The sequence below is a fragment of the Platalea leucorodia genome (assembly GCF_965183815.1).
Source record: "Platalea leucorodia genome assembly, chromosome: 9".
Taxonomy (NCBI): domain Eukaryota; kingdom Metazoa; phylum Chordata; class Aves; order Pelecaniformes; family Threskiornithidae; genus Platalea; species Platalea leucorodia.
In genome coordinates, this window is record NC_138831.1 from 36,666,571 (window position 1) to 36,688,575 (window position 22,005).

The 22,005-nt window shown below is 36.4% G+C and overlaps 1 protein-coding gene across 2 annotated transcripts in view; it reads left to right on the forward strand.

Moving 5' to 3' along the window:
• NEDD4 (NEDD4 E3 ubiquitin protein ligase) overlaps positions 1-22,005 on the forward strand; it is a gene marked incomplete at its 5' end in the record, with an annotated part of 62,517 nt that overhangs the window by 11,862 nt on the left and 28,650 nt on the right. Inside the window, 4 exons of one of the 2 annotated variants that reach the window (XM_082322626.1) lie at positions 1,458-1,531; positions 3,187-3,265; positions 4,404-4,442; positions 4,890-4,943. In XM_082322626.1, coding sequence (XP_082178752.1) covers positions 1,458-1,531; positions 3,187-3,265; positions 4,404-4,442; positions 4,890-4,943 — 246 coding nt within the window. Of the gene's footprint in view, positions 1-1,457; positions 1,532-3,186; positions 3,266-4,403; positions 4,443-4,889; positions 4,944-9,860; positions 11,376-22,005 lie in introns of those variants that run through there. The other variant, XM_082322625.1, reaches the window with a different exon arrangement.

The following is a 22,005-nucleotide window of genomic DNA, read 5'->3' on the forward strand; positions in this document are numbered from 1 at the left end:
TGAAGTGCAGAAGTGCTCAGTGAGAGCGGAGATGCACACGTGATACTCTTCAGCTTGAGTAGTCTCTGAAACTCGATGATGTTGAATGTCACTGAAGCCAAGTATTTGATAGAAGATAAATTGGGTGCTGCTTTGGAGTGTAAGACAAGGGTGGATATTTTAGGATATTTGTGATATGTAAAAATATTAACAAATGGCTCTTCTCAATTTGATGCCAACATAGTTTTATACTTATTTTTTCTTAAATCTGGTCAGTTCCATTGCTGTCATAAAACATACTGGTAATGTTATGTGCATTAAAGCCTGATCATGACTAAGAATTTTGAAAGCTTGGGGCACCTACTAGTGGTCAGCGCTGGATGAGGTTGGTTGTTAGGTCTTTCTTTTCTGAACTATTAGGTTTCCTAGTAGGAGACAATTTTCTTTGAGGTGAACATGGAAGATAAGACTTGTGATTTGGCTGGAATTGTCTTGGCCAATTGACTGTTTTGCAGTAAGTGGATGTGGTAGATGTTCATCTCAGTCCCTTGGCAATCACCTCTAACTACAGAGGGTGGGAGAAACTTGCTTACTCTTCCCCCCCCCCCTCCAAATTTTATTTTTATTTAGTAGCTTGTTTTCAGGTTTACCTTGTTAGCCAGTAGCCTCTGCCTCAGGATTAGCATACAGTTCTCTCCATTAGCTTTACAAACCCTTCCAATTTGTATTGCTTAGGGAGTCCGGCCCTGTGGTCATATAGCAGACCAATGATAAAGCAAACTTTGAGTGCTTCCTATGTGTCTCCTTTTGAAAGCACTTTCAATCGTATGTGGAATTCAGGAAGGCCCCGGGGACAACATCTGCTGTTTCACCCGTTGCTCTTGGTATCTCTTTAACTCCTTAACCACCTAGATTGGATCAGCTTTCCTCACAAGTGTCTCTGACTAGCCATTGCCTACAAAAAGTCCTTCATCTGCAAAGCTTTTTGCTTTCCAGAGAAACAGTGCTCATTTGTCTTCTTCCTCTGACATGGTCACAGCTGTTGTGATTTTTTTCCTCCTCTTGAATTCAGTAGCTTATCAGATGAGCCATGTAAGACTCTGCACAGCAATATTAATTAACAGGAGGAGTGCAATCACTTATGTCACTCCTGTGAAGCTGTAATTTGAATAACGTGTAACTGAAATAGTTTTTTGGTTTTTAAAAATCTCATACCCTGCTGACACATCATTTCAGAAATCCCAGTATTTTGAGTGTGGCCTCTCTGTGCTGTAAAATAAAAATAGATGCAAGAATTCTTTATTCTTGCCTTTTTCCAGAGTTCTTTACTGCTTTATTAATCTGTTCTGATATTACTTAGTCTATAGTTTTCAGTGTAAATTCAAAATTATGCCAATAATTACTTTAGCTTTATAAATTAAAAGTCGATCTGAAAAATAAATCTGAATACAACTTGAATATGTTATTTTGTGTTTTAGGAGAACACGCAAATTGTCAGGGTGAAGGTTATAGCTGGAATTGGCCTGGCCAAGAAGGATATCTTAGGAGCCAGGTAAGAATATATGTTGTTAATGTATTGAGGGATAGCTGCTTCTCTATTTTCTTTCCACAGCTGTTTAGATCTTAGTAAATCCTGCTGTGCCTCTCCAAAAAAATCAGAGCTGTTTTAACTGATAACCTTATAAAATGATCAGAGACTATGTAAACATGAAGATATCTGTTTCCTTGCCCAGGAGTCACTTGGACAGCTCTTATGCATTGGCAAAACAATGTGTGGGAAGGTTAAATGCTCTGCATGGTAAAATAGTTCTGCCATGGAGGATAAATACAGGTATATGTTTTACTTCATGTAGACTGCAGCTAAAATAACAAGAGTTCAGTTACAATTAAAATTGTCTCATCTGTGCTTTAAAGACTTGGAACAAACACAACACTAAACACTGGTAGCAACAAGACTCTTTCAACTCAAATTATATGGAGAGGAACAGCATCTACCAATTCTATAGATGTGGTAAACCCGTGCCAGTGGCTGCAGGCTCTGGGTATGTACAAATTTAAAAGTTAACAATCTGTATAAGGGAAGAAACAATCAAAGTGGCTTAACATTTACCACAGGAAAGATCAGACTTTGTAATTGAAATGCTTTGTAGGATCCTGTAGAATTGGCAAGTGGCAGCATGCAGCTTGTACTAAAGCTGCTTTTTCTTCTGGCCCATGTACAGAGGGTCTAGAAAAGTACTAATGGGTTTCATACTAGTTCTGCTGTCAGCTGCTTTGGCATATGTACAGGAATGCTGTTATTTTAGCACTAGCAAAATTGTTATGTGTGACATCAGTTTAGCATTAGAAAAGTTTCTCTTGTGATATTCATATTTTCCCTAAAGCCAGACAGTCTCTCTTCAATTTTTTTTTTCGCATGCAGTTTTTTTACTTTAAACAAAAATAGGGCAGTTTTTCTCATCATAACTTAAATATGCAAAAAACGTATGCTCTTTTGCTATATGGCAGACAGTCTTGGTCACCTTTTGTTACTAGTCTGTTTGAGCAATTGAATGCCTTGACTTTGTTCATGAAAAGTAGATATTCATATAATCTGTTGTTTATTGTACCACAAGAAGGAGAAGAAAAATCTGAGGCAGTAGGCCATTTTAAGCAACCTTATTAGGACACCTTCGTTAACAGAAAAATTCAGGTTAAACTCAAACTCCGTGAAACTGATAGAACATTTAGTAAAAATATTACATATTCAAGGAAGTACCTCAAATTCCAGGTGTTTTAAATTGCTAAAAACAAGAGATTTAATACTTCGAATCTTATTATACTTAAATACTTCAAATACTTTAATATCACAACTGATTTTATTCGTGTGTGTCTTGTTGAAATGCATAAGGATTTATTAAATCTGTTCCCATGAAATAAGAACTGTGAGAGAAAGAATCAAATTGTAGTGATATACAGAATATAATAGCATAGCTAGTATGGTCATAATCAGTAACAATATTTAGATTAGTTTTATCTCTAAAACTATTTAGAAAATGATTGTAAGTACAAATGTGTATGGCGTTCATAAAGTAATTGTAATGAACTAATTGTAACTCCTAGTTTCATAGCTTCTATTAATTTAAGCCTTTTAAAACTCAAGTGCTAATAACGCTGACAAAAAAGGATATATAGCAGCATGCTTATATTTTTCTTTCCCCCTCCCAGTGACCCGTATGTGAAAGTGACAGTGTATGATCCAGTGAATGGAGTCCTTACCAGTGTTCAGACAAAAACTATTAAAAAGGTTAGCGGTCTTATCTTTGCGGGTGTGGTGGTTTTGTTTGTTTTTTGATCAGACACTAGAGGAAAAGTTAATACTACAGGAAATAAGAGAATTAATGTCACTCGAGTGACCGGACATGGGGAAAGGAATGTTCCATGACCTACTCTGTTTCTCTGTTCATGGCATTATTTTGGTATTTTCCCTTCAGTAATCTTAGCAAAAGGTAGAGAAACACTAAGGAATATAAGGTGAGTATTGATTCAAAACTACATCATTCATGGAAATACTGGATTGTTCTGACTTTCTGAGATCTTTAATGATATAAGAATCTCTCTCTCTTGCCATGGAACTTTTTACTCTCTTGCTGTACAACTTTTATCTTTTTTATGTTTGAAACACAGTTTGTTGTGTTTCAACATCAAATTGAACAGTTCAGTCTAGAATACCTGCAGGAAAAAGTCTGTGTTAGTACTGGTAACTTATACAATTTTTCATTTTTAGTTGATCTAATATATGTGAGAGGGAGAGTACTCTTCCAAATCATTGTTCTTAGATAGTGGCTGTGATTTATGAGATCACTCATGTGTTTTCCCTTCGTGTTGATAATTGTTACTCTGAACTCTCATCATAGCTAAACTGTCTCTAGTATTTTTAAAAATAGCCACAATTGAAAGATGTGTTTAGTTGAGCAGGTTATATTGTGTTTGGCCCACCTGTGCCTGGTCTGTCTAGATAACGTTGTTGAGAGATTTGTCATTTGCCAAGAGTTCATTAATTTCAGGATTAACATATGTTTGTATGTAAGCAATGTGGATAGTGGACTGAGGAGAAGGCAGTGATCATTACTGAAGACATACCATAAATTAACTTATTTGGACTGTATAATGAGCCTTTCTCTGCATCCGTGGCATTAGCCAAAATCGGAGAATACTTGCGTAAATTGTGTCCATTCTACACTGTATTAAACAGCGTAAGACTCTTTAGACTTATACCTGCAATAACAAGGTTAAAGCTTTTGTACTTTCTTCTGAAGTGGATTGTTACATGGGATAAAACAGATGTAAAACATCAAAAAAGACACCGATACAGAGTTGTCACTATAATCAATGCTGTCTTCCTTTTTTTTTTTTTTTTTTTTCCCCTCCCCCCCTCCATATAGTCCTTAAACCCGAAGTGGAATGAAGAACTCTTATTTAGAGTAAGTGTTTTTTACAGCCTTACTACCTATGCTGGATATTATATTAACACATTAGAAAAGTGTTTTCTCACTACTTCAGCTTAAAATCAGAAACATGTCTATAATTATTGTTCAAAAATGCTCACAAGCTGCTTTCCTTAGAAATACATTTGTTACCATTTTTATTTGGGCCAGACTTAAATTTTCAGTGTTGGTGTTATCTTCTTTATTCCATGAATGTTTAAAAGCATGAGCATGGATTTAAAAACAGTTTGGGATAGCACCAGTCTTGGCTTATTGGTTCCGATAGAAATGTGTTGCATAGTGAAATGGCAGCAAGGTGTAGATTTGTTATTTAATTTAGGTTTTATGTATTTCTTTCCTCCTGCATAAACATAAAGATTTTGCTGAAGACAAATGCTGGAATTCAGCATATATTTTAACTATTAACGTATTTCTTTTTCCTAGGTTAATCCTCAGAAACACAGACTCCTTTTTGAAGTATTTGATGAAAACCGTTTGGTAGGTCCTTTTGTGTTAATATTGCAATGTATTAAACACTTGAATGAAAGTAAGTTCATCTGGATTCAACATGGACTGAAAAAACACACCGATCAATCTTCTATAATGAAACCTAAAGCTAAAGGCAGACCTGATTCATTTACTTATCTGACATTACCACACTTTGGGATGCTCTGAAGCAGTTATAGTATTATTCTTAACTTCTGATGTGCTTTAACTCATAAAAGCATCATTCTTCTATAGTGCTTTTCTAATGATATGGCCAAATTCTTCAGTGGTATTGAAAGCTGCACATTGAATGTTTATTTTTCCCACAGACAAAGTAGTACTGAAAATGTAGGTATCTCTGTACACGGTGTGAGAAGCTTCGTCGTCAATGTGTGAGGAGTAGCATGAAAGAAAACGAGTGCATTTTCTTTGGAAATCTTAACAAGTGGACAGTGGATTGTGATCTTGTGGATAGGTGTCACTCTTTGAATGGCACGTTGTAAGTAAGGTGATAGGGATAACTTGTGCATTTATTTTCTCAGTGAAATCAAAACTCCTCCTCTGACTATGCTCTCATTTTACATGTGAAGATGTCTACTTGCCTGTCTTTCTGTCTGTACATTTTATTGTAAATGAGTAAGGCTGGTAGCAGTACAATAACGACACTTGCATCCTAGGGCTGCTTCAGACATTCCTTCTCACTGGAGTATATACCTTTTCCTTCTGCAATAGTTTGAAACTAATAGGAGGGATTGAGCACTCCTTAGTTTGTACTCCAAACACAGTTTCATTCTGATAGCCATTATAAAGGATTTCTTTGTGCTTGAATAGTGTGTTGGCTATGAAAAACTTATTATTTTTTCCTAATGCTTTCTGCATGTATTCGGTAATCCATTGTATCTTTTATGGAGGTGCTGCTCTGCTAAAGTTGGGAAGAGTGAAAATGTATGTAGATATAAGTACAAACTGTCTAGAATAATTAGATGTAAGAAAGAAGAGGCTTGTTTCTTGGTTATAGGCATCACACAGTCCCCAAACCATTTACTTCTTGACTGGTGGTATTACCTGTCCCAAGTGGTTCAAATATGGTGTCTCTTTTATTTTTTTTAAAAACAATTTTAAGGGGAATCGCCAGCATTTGTGGCTTACATGGCAAGTTGAATATGTTTTTTCAGGATGCTCAGATGTTCAGCTCAACATGATGTCATGGGCCACAGTGTATTCTTCATGAAGTCTAAAGTACTTTGTCCGTTAGTCGTTGGAACATTACTGCCACCCCCTGGAAGCCAGGAGGCATGATGAGAAAGTCAGGTTCCTGATTTTTTTTGGGAGAAGGCCAATGCTTTCTTTGTGTTTTCCGCCAAGAGAATTCCTTAACATTCTTTCTCTAATCTAGACTAGATAAGCTGTTTGACCTGTTTGCTTATGGGAGAGGAACCAATAAAACATTTTATTAGCATCAGCTTGGAAATAGTTCTTTGTTTCCTATGTGTGATTATATTTAGAGATCAAAGCATCATGACCTCATCAGTCACTGTATAGTTCTACAATAACCCCAATATTTTTCATCTTTTCCATCTCCTCATTCGGTGAGTGGAAAAGGCTGTCTCCCTATTTCTCTTTAGCTTGCTCTCAGAAACACTTAAGTTTCTATCCCAGATGTCTTGAGCTGTTTTAAATAAGTCAAATTGTTGCCTTAGCTGTGATTGTTGTTTAGCATTGACAAGCTCCCCCACTTCTATTAAGTCATCTTCAAATATCAGAAATCATAGGTGCCTTGCATTCTTTCACTGGGATACGCAGCTATGATCAGAGTGTGTTTCATCTTCCATTATTTTAGTGGGCTTCAGTATTAATCAGCTTTTCTTTCTTCTACCTATTGGATGACTGTTTAAACTCCAGAATTGAGCAAGCTGATAAAACTGAAATTCTCTTACATTTGTGAGACCGTCCTCCCAATGGATAATTTACTCTCTATAAAAACTTGTCCCAACTGCTTTTATTCCCTGTAACTTTTGGGAATAAACTGAAGCCTGAAATCTCTTCCTTTTGTTTTTAAGAAATGTTGCCTTCTTGAAAACCAGGCTCAAAACTTACCTTCTTCAATGTTAGGCTTAAATTCAAAGTCCTGCTGCATTGGTTATGTCACCAGCAACTGCAGTTTTAAAAACTTCCTGTAATAGCTTTAAAAGTTTTCAAAGATCACCTGTCTTAGATTTGGTAAGGGAACAGTAAATCTAGTTTGTTCTGCTGACTTGTTGCAAACTATTAGTAGAATAAAGAGCTTGAGCAGTTTGTGGAGTCCTCAATTATGGTTGTCTTTAAAAACACATTAGAAAAATCTGTCAAGGACAGTGAGATCACTTATGAGATGGGCCAGTGAAGGGACTAGATAACTTTCTGCTGTCTCTTCCTGTCTACAATAATAACTTGTCACAATTATGTATATTTCAAACAAAGTGTCAAAATCTGTTATTGATGCTGAAGAAGTCAATGATGTTAAGATTTGAGTGGAGCTATTGATACTTTTTAGAAATTATTATTTTTAATTTATTTTTATGTCAACTCTGGTTCAGCAAGACAGAATTTTGCATTTTAAAGGCCATTTTATGTTGACTAAGGAAGCTGTAGTTGGTTGGCTATACCTATACAGTTATACCTAAGGAAGAGCAACGTGTTGAGAAATTTCACTTAAATCTTAAGCCTGAGTTGCCAAAATATGTCAGCTTATCAATTGCTTAGAGGTTTCTTTAGTAAAATTGGAAAAACTTTTCAGATCATCCGCTGGGGGAGAAAGTGTTGCTTTCTTTTACTAAAAGCAGTATCTCTAATAAAGTGGTTGCAATTTGTTGCGTATCACATGAACAGGTTACAAACTGTGCTATTAATAAATTTGTTGTTAGGGAGAAAAGGAGCTTTAAGAAATGCGTTTTTTACTCTTCACTTACATATCTTAGGGTGGTTTTTTGTGTGTGTGTGTTTTTGTTTTTTTTTTTTAATATATTGCTTGAAGTTCAAATGTAACTTTTTTGAAACCATGACCAGAAGAATCTTTTATGGTATTTTCCTTTCCTCTTCTTCCCCCCCATCCCAGTCCCCCTCAAACATATAGCATTAGAAGAAGTCCAGTTGGTAAAGCATAATGAAATAAATGAACTATTGTATTTGTTGGCTTTTTATGAATAAGCTAGTATTCATTTATTGCTGCATTCTAATAATGGAATTCAGGTAACGGAGGTTAAGTAAGCCCTGGAGTATAATTAGAAAACAAATTTGTTGCTTGCAAACAGGGTACTGTGAATTTGATTCTTGGCTCTTTTTTGGGAAGGAGGTATAAATGTTAATTTTACTGCCTTCTAGCTTAAAATACAGTAAAGGTTAAACAAACATGGAGCAGAAAAAAAATCTAGTAGTATGACCTATAAAAGTATAAATGGCCTAGTGTTCTCTTCTGTTTGCACTTTTTCAGCAGCACTAAGTAATTTCATGTTAGTGTGGTAGCGTTTAGTACTGCATCATATATAGCTTCTGTATTCAAAAGTACATTCATAGCCAAATGTTTGTTTTTTAAAAAAAATTACAACAAAAAGCCACACTTAACATAAGCACGACTCAAGATTGTCTTTTTTCAGAAGTCCCACTAGGTGCCAGCAAAGGACCTCTTTGGATGATATGAGTCAGTGAAAGAAACTTTTTGTAGGAATTCTCAGTCCCATTATTCTTGGAAGACTTGACAATATATTAACATCTTGACATGCTGATCATTTTATCTAAAAAATGAAAATAGATTAGTAATTAGCTATGAACGTATGAAACGGTTTGTATATAATTACACAGAATAGCTTTCTTCTGTAATTGTGCTTGGTAATAGCATTTATCTCTGTGCCTACTTAGCTCAGTGTTCTAAAGTTTGCATAGCTGGTCATATATTTGCATGCCATAGTGAACTCTAATGAATGTCCACTTACTGTGGGCTTCCAGCAAACCAGATGAAGTAGTTCAGTTTGTAAGAATAGCTTGTTTCTTTCTACCTTTAACAGCTGTCATTTGGAAAGGTTAAAATAGAAAATAAAAGGTTAACATGGACAGCTGAAAATAAATGCCAAATTATTAATTGGAATAACTTGTTGTGGTTCTAATTCCATTGCACCTCACTGAAAATTATGAATTAATTGGCAGGAGAGGTTTCTACTCTGTTCAAATCTTTAGAAAGTGTGATTGCTTAACTGCATGTAGATTGCGAGATAATGCCAGATTTCTTTCAAGTTTTATTTAAGTAGTGCAGAAAGACTATTTTTTTTTTTTAAGGGGGAGGAGGCTTATTTCACTGGTTTATGCATAATTCAGACCTCAGCAGTTTGCTAGCATGGTTACTATTTGGAAATTCAATCCTAGACTTGATACTCAATTATATGGGACTTCATTCCTACCAACTTCCTGTAATTCTAAACCTATGGGTAAAAATATTAGTAGTCATACGCTGCTGAGGAAAGTACGGACACATTGACTCAGCTAGTGCAGCTGCAGCAGGAGTTGCTGTTTTAAACTTGGAAGTACTGGAAGTTTATTATTGTATTCATTTATGCAAATTACAGAAGGTATAATTGAAACAAGGTCAGTAGTGTTTGTCAGTGTGTTGCAGCTGAGGTCGTTGGAATGTAAGTGCTTTGCAAATGAATGCTTTCTGACTGCAAGCAAAGACGGTCCAGAAACTGCAGTTCAACGAATGGCTGACTTATTTCAAGAGGTACAGTTTTGGTTTTTTTTTTTAACGCTAGTATCTTGTAGAAAGTAGGACAAAGACTGCAACTTTTATGGGCTTTTACTGTTGTGATGTACTAGCTCTAGGTTCTGTGCAGCTGCCTGTAGCGTTTCTGCTGAAGGATCTTTGTGGTTTTCATTTGCTAACATGCGTGGAAATGAGAACAAATGGCACGACGGTTAAGATTGCATTTTGCTACCCAAAGAAGCAACACAGATCCATTATCGGAAACCTCTGAAGATGTTTTGGATAGTAACAATTGCATGTACTTCAAAAAATTACAGAATTCTGCACCTAATGTTACACAAATGAAACTGACTCCTAGACAAGTTGCTTATGCACCTGTAATGCAACAAGTAATTAATCAAGAGGAAAATGCAACTATTTCTTCATTGCAAATAAAAAAGAGCACCTCACTGCACATTTCTTTACAGTCTAGAAAGCATAGTGGATGTTTTCAGTCTGGTGATGCTGTAGCTACTAGCGAAGACACTTCATTCGTTGGTATTGGTAATGAAGGAAATTGTGGCGCTAGAATTGTGGTTGATCATCGATCTAATGATGGCCTTCTGAGTAATACTCCTCTGTGCAATGGCAGTCCTGGCAGTATTGCAGCCAGTGACAGTGGGTCGTTCAGCAGTGCTGGCAGTGACTATGGATCATGTGCAAGTACCACAAGTGATGGAGGTTCATATAGTAACAGTGTCATCAGTGACAGTGGTAGTGGCACTTTTTCAACGAGTGATGGTACTTTCTGTAGTAGTGCTGTACATGGTGATTCTTCATATAGAAGCACTGCAAACAGATGTAATCCCTATAGGAACAACTCATCTCAGGAAACTCTGTGTAGAAGCAATACTACTTTTGACCAAGATGCTTTGTCAGTGAGGAAGAAAACTAAAATTCCACTGCGACGTTGTTCATCACTGGTTATTTTCCCTAGGAGTCCTTCCAGTACTCCTCCAGCTTCTCCAGTAAGCTCAGGTCAACAACCACATAGAGGTGCCTATCAAACATCCCATAAATTAATTATTTCTCCTAGTGAGCTGGCACAAAAAGAAGATCAAAGCATTTCCAAGGGATTCCTTTCAACAGCAGTCAATGGCGTTCGACTGTCTAAAACAGTTTGCTCTTCTGGCGAAGTCAGAGACATACGACCACTTTACTCGAATACATCGTTACAGGACAAAAGTCAAATTTTGAATACTTCTGAGCAGGCAACTTGTGAAGAAGTATCTGATGGCTTCTCCTGTATTTCAGTTCATCTCACTCAAAGAGCATTTGCATCAAGCAGTGAAATGGTTAATGGCTGTTGCAGTCCAGAGTTAAATCTGAACTCCAGTGCAAAATACCCTCATGTAAAACTGGCACGTAGCACATCTGCATGTTTACCCTCAAAAACAGATTCAGAATATCAGATTAATATAAATGAACTAGAAAGACCGAATGCACAGATGAGCAAAACCCACCATGTTTTGCAAAGAAGTGTTTCGTTGGAAGGATCACGTCAAAAAGTTTCTTGCTGTTTATCCAGCCTTAAATACAACTGTCATAGTGCAAGGACGTCTCAGTTGCACATACAGTTCAAACCTGGGAATGAAGGAAAACCAACTGGTGTTAAGAAAAGATATGGAACCTCTAAAAGGGAAATGTCTAGCACTGCTTTGTGGAGGCCCCATAAGGTGAGTGTTCTGGTTTACAGAAAAATTTGACAGCATTTTACAGTTGAAATTTAACTGCAAAATAATAAAATTTACAATCAAGACTTAAACGCAAGGATTTCAGAATTTCCTAATGATGTCAAACTGTCACCACTAGGAAGTTAATTTTTATATTACCTGTAACATTTGGTTTTTAGATTTGTTTCTTGCATAGGTGAACAGGTCTTTACAGTGAAATCCTTGTACTTAATATATTATAAACAATAATTTCCTGCTTACATGAACTCAAAGGGATTTTCTTGTCTAGTTATCTAGACATGGGAATTATTTAAACTTTAGGTGAAGTTTTGTAGTTTTAAATACATAACTTCTCAATAAATTAATAGTAATTACTAAAATTGTTTGCATGTAAAATGGGTAAAAATGAGTGGATTATTGTAGAGTCTTTTAGGTTTATTTCATATAGGCTTTATTTTACAGAACAGTTTGCTGTATGTAGAATTAAAGATAAGTAATATTTGAGCAAAGAAACTGTAAATACCATTTGTTTCTGTATACACCCTGAACCACAGGAATTTTCAGAGTTTCCTCTCCTTTTTTTTTTTTCCTCCTTCCAACCACTACTTCAGCCTGAGCAGTACGCTGTAACTTAATACCTCTCCCAACAACATTGCTGTTCAAATTATAGTACTTGAGTTTAGAAGGCTTATATTAAATATATTTTTTTGGTAATGAAACTCACATCCAACTAAACTGCAGAACTGTGTTTGCTCTTATTAACTCTTAAGGCAGTTTATATTGTTAGTAAGGCATAAGCCACATGAAATGTGGATTTTAAGACTTGTTTAAATAACATTGTGAAGACTTGAACTGTCTGAATATTATATATTAGTTTTAATTGTGAATGCTGTTAAAAGTGCAACAACTAATGTTTACCAAAATTGTTGTAAGATCTCATTCTCTATGAATTGACACTACTACCATTTAACTAACATCCTTGTTTAAGCAAAAAGCTTTATGCCAAAGATCTATAGTTATGACAGTCCCTTTCTAAGCTAGTAATATAACTACCTTGGAGGTATAAGCCTGTAATTTTTAGCCTGTTGTTGCCCTTAAGAGTAGTGCCTGATGATTCTACGCTTTTTGACTTCTTTGGAGTTTTGTGTTGCTTTTCGGTTAAAAAGAGTTTGAAGAAAAATGCACTTTCCTTCTTGTAGAACTGTGGTCTATGTTTAAGCTTCATTATAAAACTCACAGTAGATCACAGGTAATCACTATGCATCTTGTTTGGTGATTCCTCTTCCCAAAATCAAACTGTAAAGTTGATGGTAAATTCCACAGTAAGCACAAACAGATTATGACTTATTTTAAGTAGTGTGGATCTAGTTATTTTTAAAAGGTATATTGTAAAAAGGAAAGCATGTTGAGTCATGTACTTCAAGTACGTTTCTCGTCAACTTGCACTGCTAGCCTCTGTGTTTAATGGCAGTTGATACGTAAGATATTTTATATTTTAATACTGAGTGAATTTTAATAAATTCAGTTTAGATAGAATCCAAGTTCAGAATTAGATTGTTAGCAAACATTTCCAGAAAACCTTGCAGGACACTGGACTGACAGTGGTTTGTTTCAGTTCCTGGGAGCGATGTTTACAGTGGATTGACATAAAATCTAAGGAGATTTAACTTTTAAAAGCACTTGATAGCATGCTTCTGTGATAGTTGAATATTTTTACCGTGTTAATGTGGCAGCATGTCTTAAGCTTCCTGAGTTCTTAAGATTTCATCTTCTGACCAGAAGATGAGAGAGAAGTTTAAAAATAGAAAAAAAGACTCTGGATCCCAAATTGTTGTAGTTATCTTGTACTTCTCCTCTATTTGCAAAGATTTAGATCTGTGCCATGTCTACATACAAATGAAAAAGATATCTGACATCGTAAAACTGGACACTAAAGGTTTCATAGCAGTATACTTGTTTCAGAGTCCTTTATGCAACAACAGGCACAGGAACCTTTCAGCCCTGAAATGGCCCTTTCAGTCATTATGTAAAATCAGTTTTTATAGAATATCCTATAAAACATGTTATCAAAAAATTTAAAACCTTCCCCCACCAAGCCAAGCAAAATCCATAGTTGACTTTACTGTAGTTCAGCAAGTCACTGAAATAAAATAGATAAACATTATTGTATTTGCTATTAGTCTATTGTATTTGCTATTACAGTCTATTATATTTACTGTTACAGAATCTATTACATAGATTCTATGGCAATCATTTAATTATATAGTCCAGTTAATTATCATGGTGTATTGTGACTCATTTAAAAATAAACAACTCCCAAAATATTTCTCTTGACTCCAGTTAGTCTGGCCTAGTATATTGATATGCTGAGTCTGGGTTCAAATTTAACAAGTTGATACTGGAGTAGCATTTAGTAATGTCAGCTATCTGTACAGAGCAGTCATGAAATCAAATCAGTGCTTTGGTCAGAGACTCGAGAGTCTGAAGCAACGAAAGGTCTATGCATTCTTTTCTTACGTGCCTAGCTACTAGCCTTCAGCCACCTCGTATCAGATTTCCTGCTTTCTATAATCAACAGCTTGTTAAAGGCTGACTTTAAAAAAAAAAAAAAAATCAAAACACCATTTCTGTGACAACTGGCCTTGGATTATTTTTAATTAAGTTGAAAAATGTGGAATGGTGATGGCCCACATACCACTGCTGATCTTTACTGGAAACATATTGAATAGGTTTTGCAGTAGATAGTGGAATTTCATTTATGCGAAGCAGGAGGAAGAGGTAGTCCATGGTTGCAGCATTGAAGGTTGTCCTTGACTTTGTATTTCTGTTTTAAATGTTTTTTTCAGTGCATATATCTCTTGCTTAGAGTAGAAATAAATCTGCAACTAAAGCACTTTGACATCACGGATGTGAATTGGAAGGGTAGGAGTGAGTAAGGGACCAATTTGCATGTCTTCATACATATGGGAACTTTAAGAAGTATAGCGGAAGGTAGAAGCAGTGGCTAAAGTCCTATTTCTTGTAGACCATAAGCAAACTTTAACAAAAAAAAAAGCTGTGTTAATCTCTTCCACAAGTACATTATGTTGACATCCCTGTTGACATTAGCCATTCCTTCCCTATCAGTATCGCTACTGATTAGATAATGTGAATATCGTAAATGTAGTTGCAAATCTGTTTCAGCAGCTGTATACCTTTAAAATAATTTCTTAAACAATTAGGGGAATGATTGTGTTATTGTCCTTTTATTTACAAGTAATTTTACTCAAGTTTTGTCTCTACTGAATGAAATACACGTCTTGAAGCAAAAAACTTCAGAGGTGGTGTAAAATAACCAAAACATTTTTCTACTGTGAGGTTCGTGTCACAAAAGCCTTTAGTTGGAACTCTCGAGTTTTTTTCACTAGGTTCTGGAACTCTGCCTTTTGCCTTTGTAAAAGGAGATGCTATTTAAGTCTTTTAGTTCTAAATTTAAATTTTGGACAAACAGTAATTTGAGGGGGCTCTGCGTGAGGATGTCTCTTCACTGACATACTTCCAAGTTGATCTGAACATGCTGAGGGGACCAGAACCTGTGCTTGGAAGATCTTGATTCCCTTGATAAATGCTTCACCACAAGTTAGCACTGAATAGCCTGAGTTTGTCTTCTCTCTTGCATCCTCTTTAAGTATAGAGCTTCTGTCTTAGCAAAACTCCTTCATAGAAGATAATGGTCCAACCAGGGAGAAGTGCCAAGAGAAGGGAAACACAACTGTGGCTTATCTCCAGCCATCTCCATCTTTGAGTATTGAGTGAAGGGGCTGCACAGGTATCCGTGTCCCAAATCTGTGCAAGGAAATGAGGTGGAGAACGGGCAGGTGAAGCAAAAGATTATAGAGGCAAAGCGCAAATTGACATCTCTTTTTGCTATTGTGTTACGATAACCTCATCACCTAATAATTTTCATATTGTTCAGTATTGCATATCTTGAAGGATCATGTTACAGGACTGTCTATGGCACATTGCTATGTCATGGTATAGCAGTTCAGTCAAGGAGAATTGGGGTTGAAAGGAAGGTGGTGTGTTTCTGAGGAATCATGGTGACAACTACGTTAGACTTAAATCGCGTGATACTATTTATATTGTCTCTCAGACTAATTTTAGAAGTTGAAGTATACATCAGAGCATTGAAGAGAAGACTGGAAACTGTTAATCACAATAATTAACAATTTATAATTATATATTATAATGCTGTAAGGAACAGTGTCTGGGCTGTAGCAGAATACTTGAATAACCCTGTATATCAGAGCTCTAGCACGTTGTAGTCAGCAGCAAACACTACACGTACATATTAAGGAGGAGTTTTATTTGATTGTGCTCTGCACAAATTATGATTAACCTCATTCTGTTTATAGTCTGCAGCTGAACTGAGTTTGGGTAGGTTTCTCATGCCAACAAAGGGGGAAACTAAAACTGCAAAGCCATGCAGAGCAGAGCTCCTGAAACAGCTTATATAAATATTTAATTATCCAGCCTTCAGGTTGATTCATGTCCTTTTAATCTACCATGAGAGAGTGGGAAGCATTGATGGTGTGGCTCCTTTGATATAGCCACAAGCTATAGTTACTCTGTCTCTTAAGGCTTAGTATACGTTTAAGAATGTGTTAAAAGAAAACTTGGTCCCAAGGCAAGGTAGAGACCTTCTTCCCTTTTTACCTGACTAGCCAAATAACTTGCAGGCTTTCAGATATGAGACCATGATCATTGCTATAATTTTTTTTTAATGGTACATAATTTTTTCTTTCTGTGAGAAATTATATCAACACTTCGGATTAAACAAAAATATTTCTTGGAAAATGGTGATGGTGAATGGTTATGGTGATGTAGAAATCATAGTCTTTGTAAGACAGAAGCCCTTAACAAATCTAATAGTACCTGCTGTAAAATTGTTGAAATACTAACTATAAGGAATAATCTTTTAATCTATTAGTTTCCCTTATTGAAGGAAGATGTAAGTAGTATGCTGATATTTTAAAATGACCAAAAGGGGAACAACAGACTACTGCAACAGGCTGGTCTGGAAGAAAGAGCACATGGAATAGAATTAGTAGACATATGACATGTTTTGTGTTTACAAGGAGGGAGACTGAGCACCGCTTTTATAAAAGGAAGTTTTGTCGTACAAATCAAACTAAGCAATGACATGTGAAGGTGGGCGAGCTGGTTAATGCAGGGCACTGAGCTTTTCAAAATATTTGACAAGAACCCTTAGCAGAAGTTCTGAAAAATACTCCCAAGGCATAATTGCAGAAAAAAGCTTCCTCATTGATGACAACTAATTAAAAGATAAGAAACAAAAGTGACAATTAAATTGTCACCTTTGAAGTTGCAGAAATTCTCATGGTAGTGAGTGACTAGACAATGGACAATTTGAAAATCAGTATTGATAAATGCCAAGTACTGCACACAGAGGAAAAACTGCTAATGATGCATGCGTGGTAATGGTCTCCCATACTGGTCAGGAAATAGACTCGCTGAAAATGTCAGCCCAAATCTTGTTCACAGTTGAAAGTCAAATAGAACGTTAAGATTTATTAGGAAAGGAATAAACTAACAAAATTAAAAACACCAATATGGAGTTGTACAAATCCACATATGTGCATGGCATGCATATTTCTGGTCATGCTTTTTCAGAAAGCATGTGTAACAGAACTAGAAAAATACCAAGAAGGGTCACAAGATTGGGATAAGTTTTATGTGAGGAGACACTAAGTAGACAGCTTTGGAAAAAAAAAAGGAAGTGGTATAAAGGCAGTTTTATAAAACTATAGTTCAGGGGAGGTGTATTTAAACAGAGAATCCACTCTTATAAAACAAATATGTTGCTGAACGCACTGTTGCAAGATGTTGTGCATACGAAAAGTAGAAATGGATTTCAAGAAGAGGTTAGATAAGTTGAAGAAAGGTCCGTCAGAGGGTATTACGTTCTCAATATGTGTTTCAACATCAGGATCAAAAAGTCCATGACCACTTATTCATTAGAAACTGGGATATGTATTGGAGGAAGTACTGTTCTTAACTGCTGCTTTTATTATTTCCTTAAGCATCTGCTCTTGGCCATTACTAGGGAAAGGATACAAGGCTATGCAGAGCGTTGATCTGTCTACTGGGCTTTTTGGTGCCTGCTCAGCCCTTGCAGCCACCTAGGATCAAATGGTAAAATGCTCTTTCAGCTTCTCCCCTCACCCTGGGCTGAGAGTGGTGTTCTGTGTTCCAGCACATGTTTTCTCGTCTTCCAGAAGTGGATGAATTTCACAGATTGAGCAAGCAAGCAAAACTGACTGGCCTTTTCAGGCGAGTCATTTGCTTACAACTGACTTTCACCCTTGTCTGAAGGGGACTGCCCTGCATTTCTGTTAAGTGTCTCTGTTTCAAGTGAACTTTCTTCCTCACTCCCTGTGACGAACAGAACATGCTGATTTGGGATTGCAGCCAGCAAAATGTTTGTAGCTCATTTCAGTGTTCGTTTACGGATCTATAATCATCACTGTTTCAAGACAGTACATCACTTCTTTCCCTTCCCCCCCCCCCCCAGTCATGGCAGTTTATGGTAAACTGAAAAGTCTACAAATAGATGCAATTATTGTTTGAGACCTTGGGCTGCTTTCAGCTGTATCAAGTGGAACATAAGCAAACAGAATTTAAGGAGGACATCACCCAAGTTCCTGGCTGAAATTACATACAAACTTCAATTGGAGTCATTGAAGTTGGGGCATATTAAAATGCAAATGGGACACTCCAGCTGCTCAGTAAGAGGAATGTGGGCAGAAATATAGGACTCGATTCTTTTAGACCTAGATGATTTCTCTGGCAATCTGTGATTTTTCCTAGCATAAGGGAGAAGGCCTTGTTCAATAACGTGAGAGCACAAGGGCTTTTCAAAGAAAAAGGTTTCCAGAATTTATTATGAACACTACTTGTTTTTTTAATAGAGTTTCTAGCTTAGCCAGTTGTTGTAGTAATCATTGTTTCTAGTTAGTTCAATTTGGGACAAATATTTAACTTAAAAAGAACAAATCCAAAGTGGTTAATATTCGACAATTATAGCCCAATAAAACCCATGTCTAATGTGGGAAGTGTAATGTAACTTTAATAAGAAATGTTATTGAGCTTATCTGAAATACATTGTAATACTGCTTTTGTTGTAAAGGTAATTGTGGGTGGATTATTTGTGCTGTAGTTGCCTTGTGTCATAGAGGTTGAGGCATTCAAGGTCAGTTCACTCAGACTGGTTTTGGACAGATAGGTTTTATAACTTGAGCATAGCACGGCTTAAGACAAACCAGTAAGTTCTGCTGTAGCCAGGTCATCTGTGTCTACATTTAGGACTGGCAACAGTAGGTTTAGGCTTGGAGCTGGGAGAGGTTGATAGTTAGGGCCTGGGGTGCCCGTTCAGATCAGTGGCAGATGAGGATGAAGGCGGAGTGCAGAAGAACATGGAAAACTGCAGCATGGCTGGCAGCGGCCACTAGCTGTGTGCTGGTACAAAGGCGCTGGGAATTTCTGAGTTAGTGTAGATGTAGATGTAGAATTTGGATCAACAGTAGCTGAGAACAGTATACTTAAGAATGCTTTTAAAAATGCTGGACTAACTTTGGAGTAGGCTGAGGCCATTCAGCCTGCCTCCAGCCCTACTGTAGGTCTGTGTTCACAGAAATTTCTTAGAACGGGTCAGTTACTTGTACAGCCTGGGCTGACTGTTCAAGATTATATTTAGGGCTGGAGAAGCAGCTTCCAGGCTCAACCTGATTTTGTGCATCTGTGTGGCACTGTACTGGACCTAATAAACTTTCCAGGAGTGAGACCATGATGCAGAGATGCTCCAATTGCCCATCTGCCTTTTGGAGGCAATTTTTTTGTTTGTTTGCTTTTGTTTTGTTTTGGTTTGTTTTTTTTTTTTTTTTTTTTTTAAATTCTGTTTGTTCCCTCTTGCTCTGAATAGCAAAAAGTTGACTTTATTGAGTCCTCCAGCTCAGTGTATTAATTAGCCAGCGTGGTTAACATCTGTCATATCTGGTTTATCTGCTGCTCATTTCAGGGAGCAAATTACACAGGCAGTTTAATGTTTGATAGGGTTTTACATTTTTTTGTGTTTTAAGCTTTATAGTGTTAATTGGTGAAGGTAAAAGCGCAGCTGGAATTGTTACTACAAGAGTTTGTTTTCAAACTTTATTTGAAGTCTTAAGACTTGGCACAAAAGCTTCCACAACTAGATGCAAAAGTTTTATGTTTTTATACTACTGTGAAGTTAACTGACTTGATGTCAGGAGTGGCTTGTTGAAATAGTACCTAATTAAATATTTGGTACTGTTTTCTGAATTTTTTTTTGAGTGTTGGCTGGTTTAACATAGGAGGCCAAATCTGGATTGGCTCTTGACTTTTCATAAAAAGTAATATTCCTCCTTTTTATATGGTAGCTTATTTGGCACATCTGTCCATAAAACGAAAGGAACTCAAATTCCTGATGAGTAAACCATATGTATTCCTAACTTTTGCCTTGTTCTCTGTTTATGTTGTGCTTAAGTATGCTTTGGTTATAGTAGATGACTTCCTGTCTTCCCGTGACCTATGTGAAAATGAGTTCTTGTATGCAAAAAAAAAAAAAGCTATCTTAAATGGCTTTGTTAATGAATTTTTAAGCACAAGTTCTCAAAGTAGCAAACATCGAGTGGAGTAATGCATGAGTACGAATGTTGTTAGAAAAGTGTTGTAGACTAAATGTGAACTTTTAAGGAAGCTATCGATATTGGTTCCATATAAAAAGTGTAAGCTATAAATGGAGCAATAGATGACACTTTTGCTCTGGTCTTTTTAGAGAAGCAGTTCTCTGAAAATATCTTTGGAAGCGGGGGAGAATTAGTGAAAATAACTTCAGTGTCATTTCTAAATGCTGTCTGTTAAACAGATGGTAAAACTGCTGAGGCATGTTACACTGACACCTTGCTGTTGAAGCAGCCAGCAGGGCTGAAGGTCCTGCAGAAACATATGTTGCGTAATAACCATTGATCTAACAGTATGTATTTTCTCTATTTTGAAAATGCTGATTGATAGGTTCTTATATCTCAGTGTCATAGATAGTTGATCACAGATGCCAACTAAAAAGAAATGCCTACAGGTCATTAAAAAAAAAAAAATCTCCTCACCATCTACCTCTCCCCCTTAAAAATACAGGAGACTGGGACTTTTATGAATTCCATGCAACAAAGTATTTATCACTTTGCAAGACAGAGAAAACCTTACTTTTAGAATCCATGAATTTGGTAAGATCTTAACATGATAATTGAATTTTCTTTTTTGAAACTGTTGAATTCCCATGTTGAATAGCATATGCTGGCAGTATTTTATGGAGGAAAAAAAGCCTCACTTTTCTTGATTTAGAGTTCAAGAGAACCAAATAATATACTCAGTGCAGCATGAAAAGAAAAATACTTGAAGTTGCTAGTGTAGCTCAGGAAAGTTTTTCTTCATTCTCATCAAGCTTGTAACTAATGTTGATGTTTGGGTGTTTAAGCAAGAAGAATGTTGGTTTTATAAGGGATCTATTGAGCTCTTGTTTTCTTAAGCAGCGATAGTCCAGATCACTGTTTGTTTTTTCAATTTGAATTGATACTTTATATTCCCTCCAATAAAAGCTGTATGCTTTCTCATTTTGCCATACAGCTGTAGATTTCTGTGTGAAGACCGACTTATGCACAACTAGCTGTCTGTTTAGTCAGAAAAAGACTGGGAATATACTAAGTTCCAATTCATGCACTAACACCAACAAAAATTAGTCACAAAAGTTGGTAGAGAAAATACCTGTTATTTCAACACCCTGGTCTTGTACAAGAGCTGTTTCAAAAGGCACTGTGGTGAATCCAGCAATTAAGAAGGGCATTAAATTCAGTTAACTATCTTCACACCTGATAAATTATAGGTAATGTTCTCAGTACTGCTCTTAAGTGTGTGGCTGTTGTCATCTACTTCTATCCAGTTTCTGATGGGAATTGCAGAAAAAAATCCAAAATCTTAACTGTTAAGGCTTATTAAGTATATATTCATAAAATAGATGAAAATTAGTTTTGGACTGGATTACTTTCTTTTGGTGCTTTTCCTCTTTGAGCACTCGCTTTGGCATTGCACTAGAGTTCTTTAAATGTATTGTATACAGCAGCTGTCTGTCCTCACATGTTTTTAATAACTTTCTATAGACTAAACCAATGAATCGGTAAAATAAAAGGCCTCTTTGTTAGTGTACTATATCATTAATTGAGGTTTATGCACTTATGGTTTGGCAAGCAGAAAGTTTGAGTTCTCTGGCTGTTAAGAAATCAGAAGTTGACAAGAACAACTGACCCACTTGTCTGTCTTGAAAAAACTGGGATGCCTGCTCTCATGAAACAGAAATCCAAACAGTTTCAACTCCATTGACATTTAATTGTTAATGTGTGTGATGTCTGTTTCAAAGGTTCTTTGGCACTTCTTTGAAGGCAGTTAGTCAGCTTGTCATAGTGAGGCACATTGCTAAAGAGCATTCCTGCTATCTGATCTATGTATTAGTCGTTTGGAGGTCAACAAAAATCTCCACTGGAGGATTTTACTCTCTGGCTGGAGG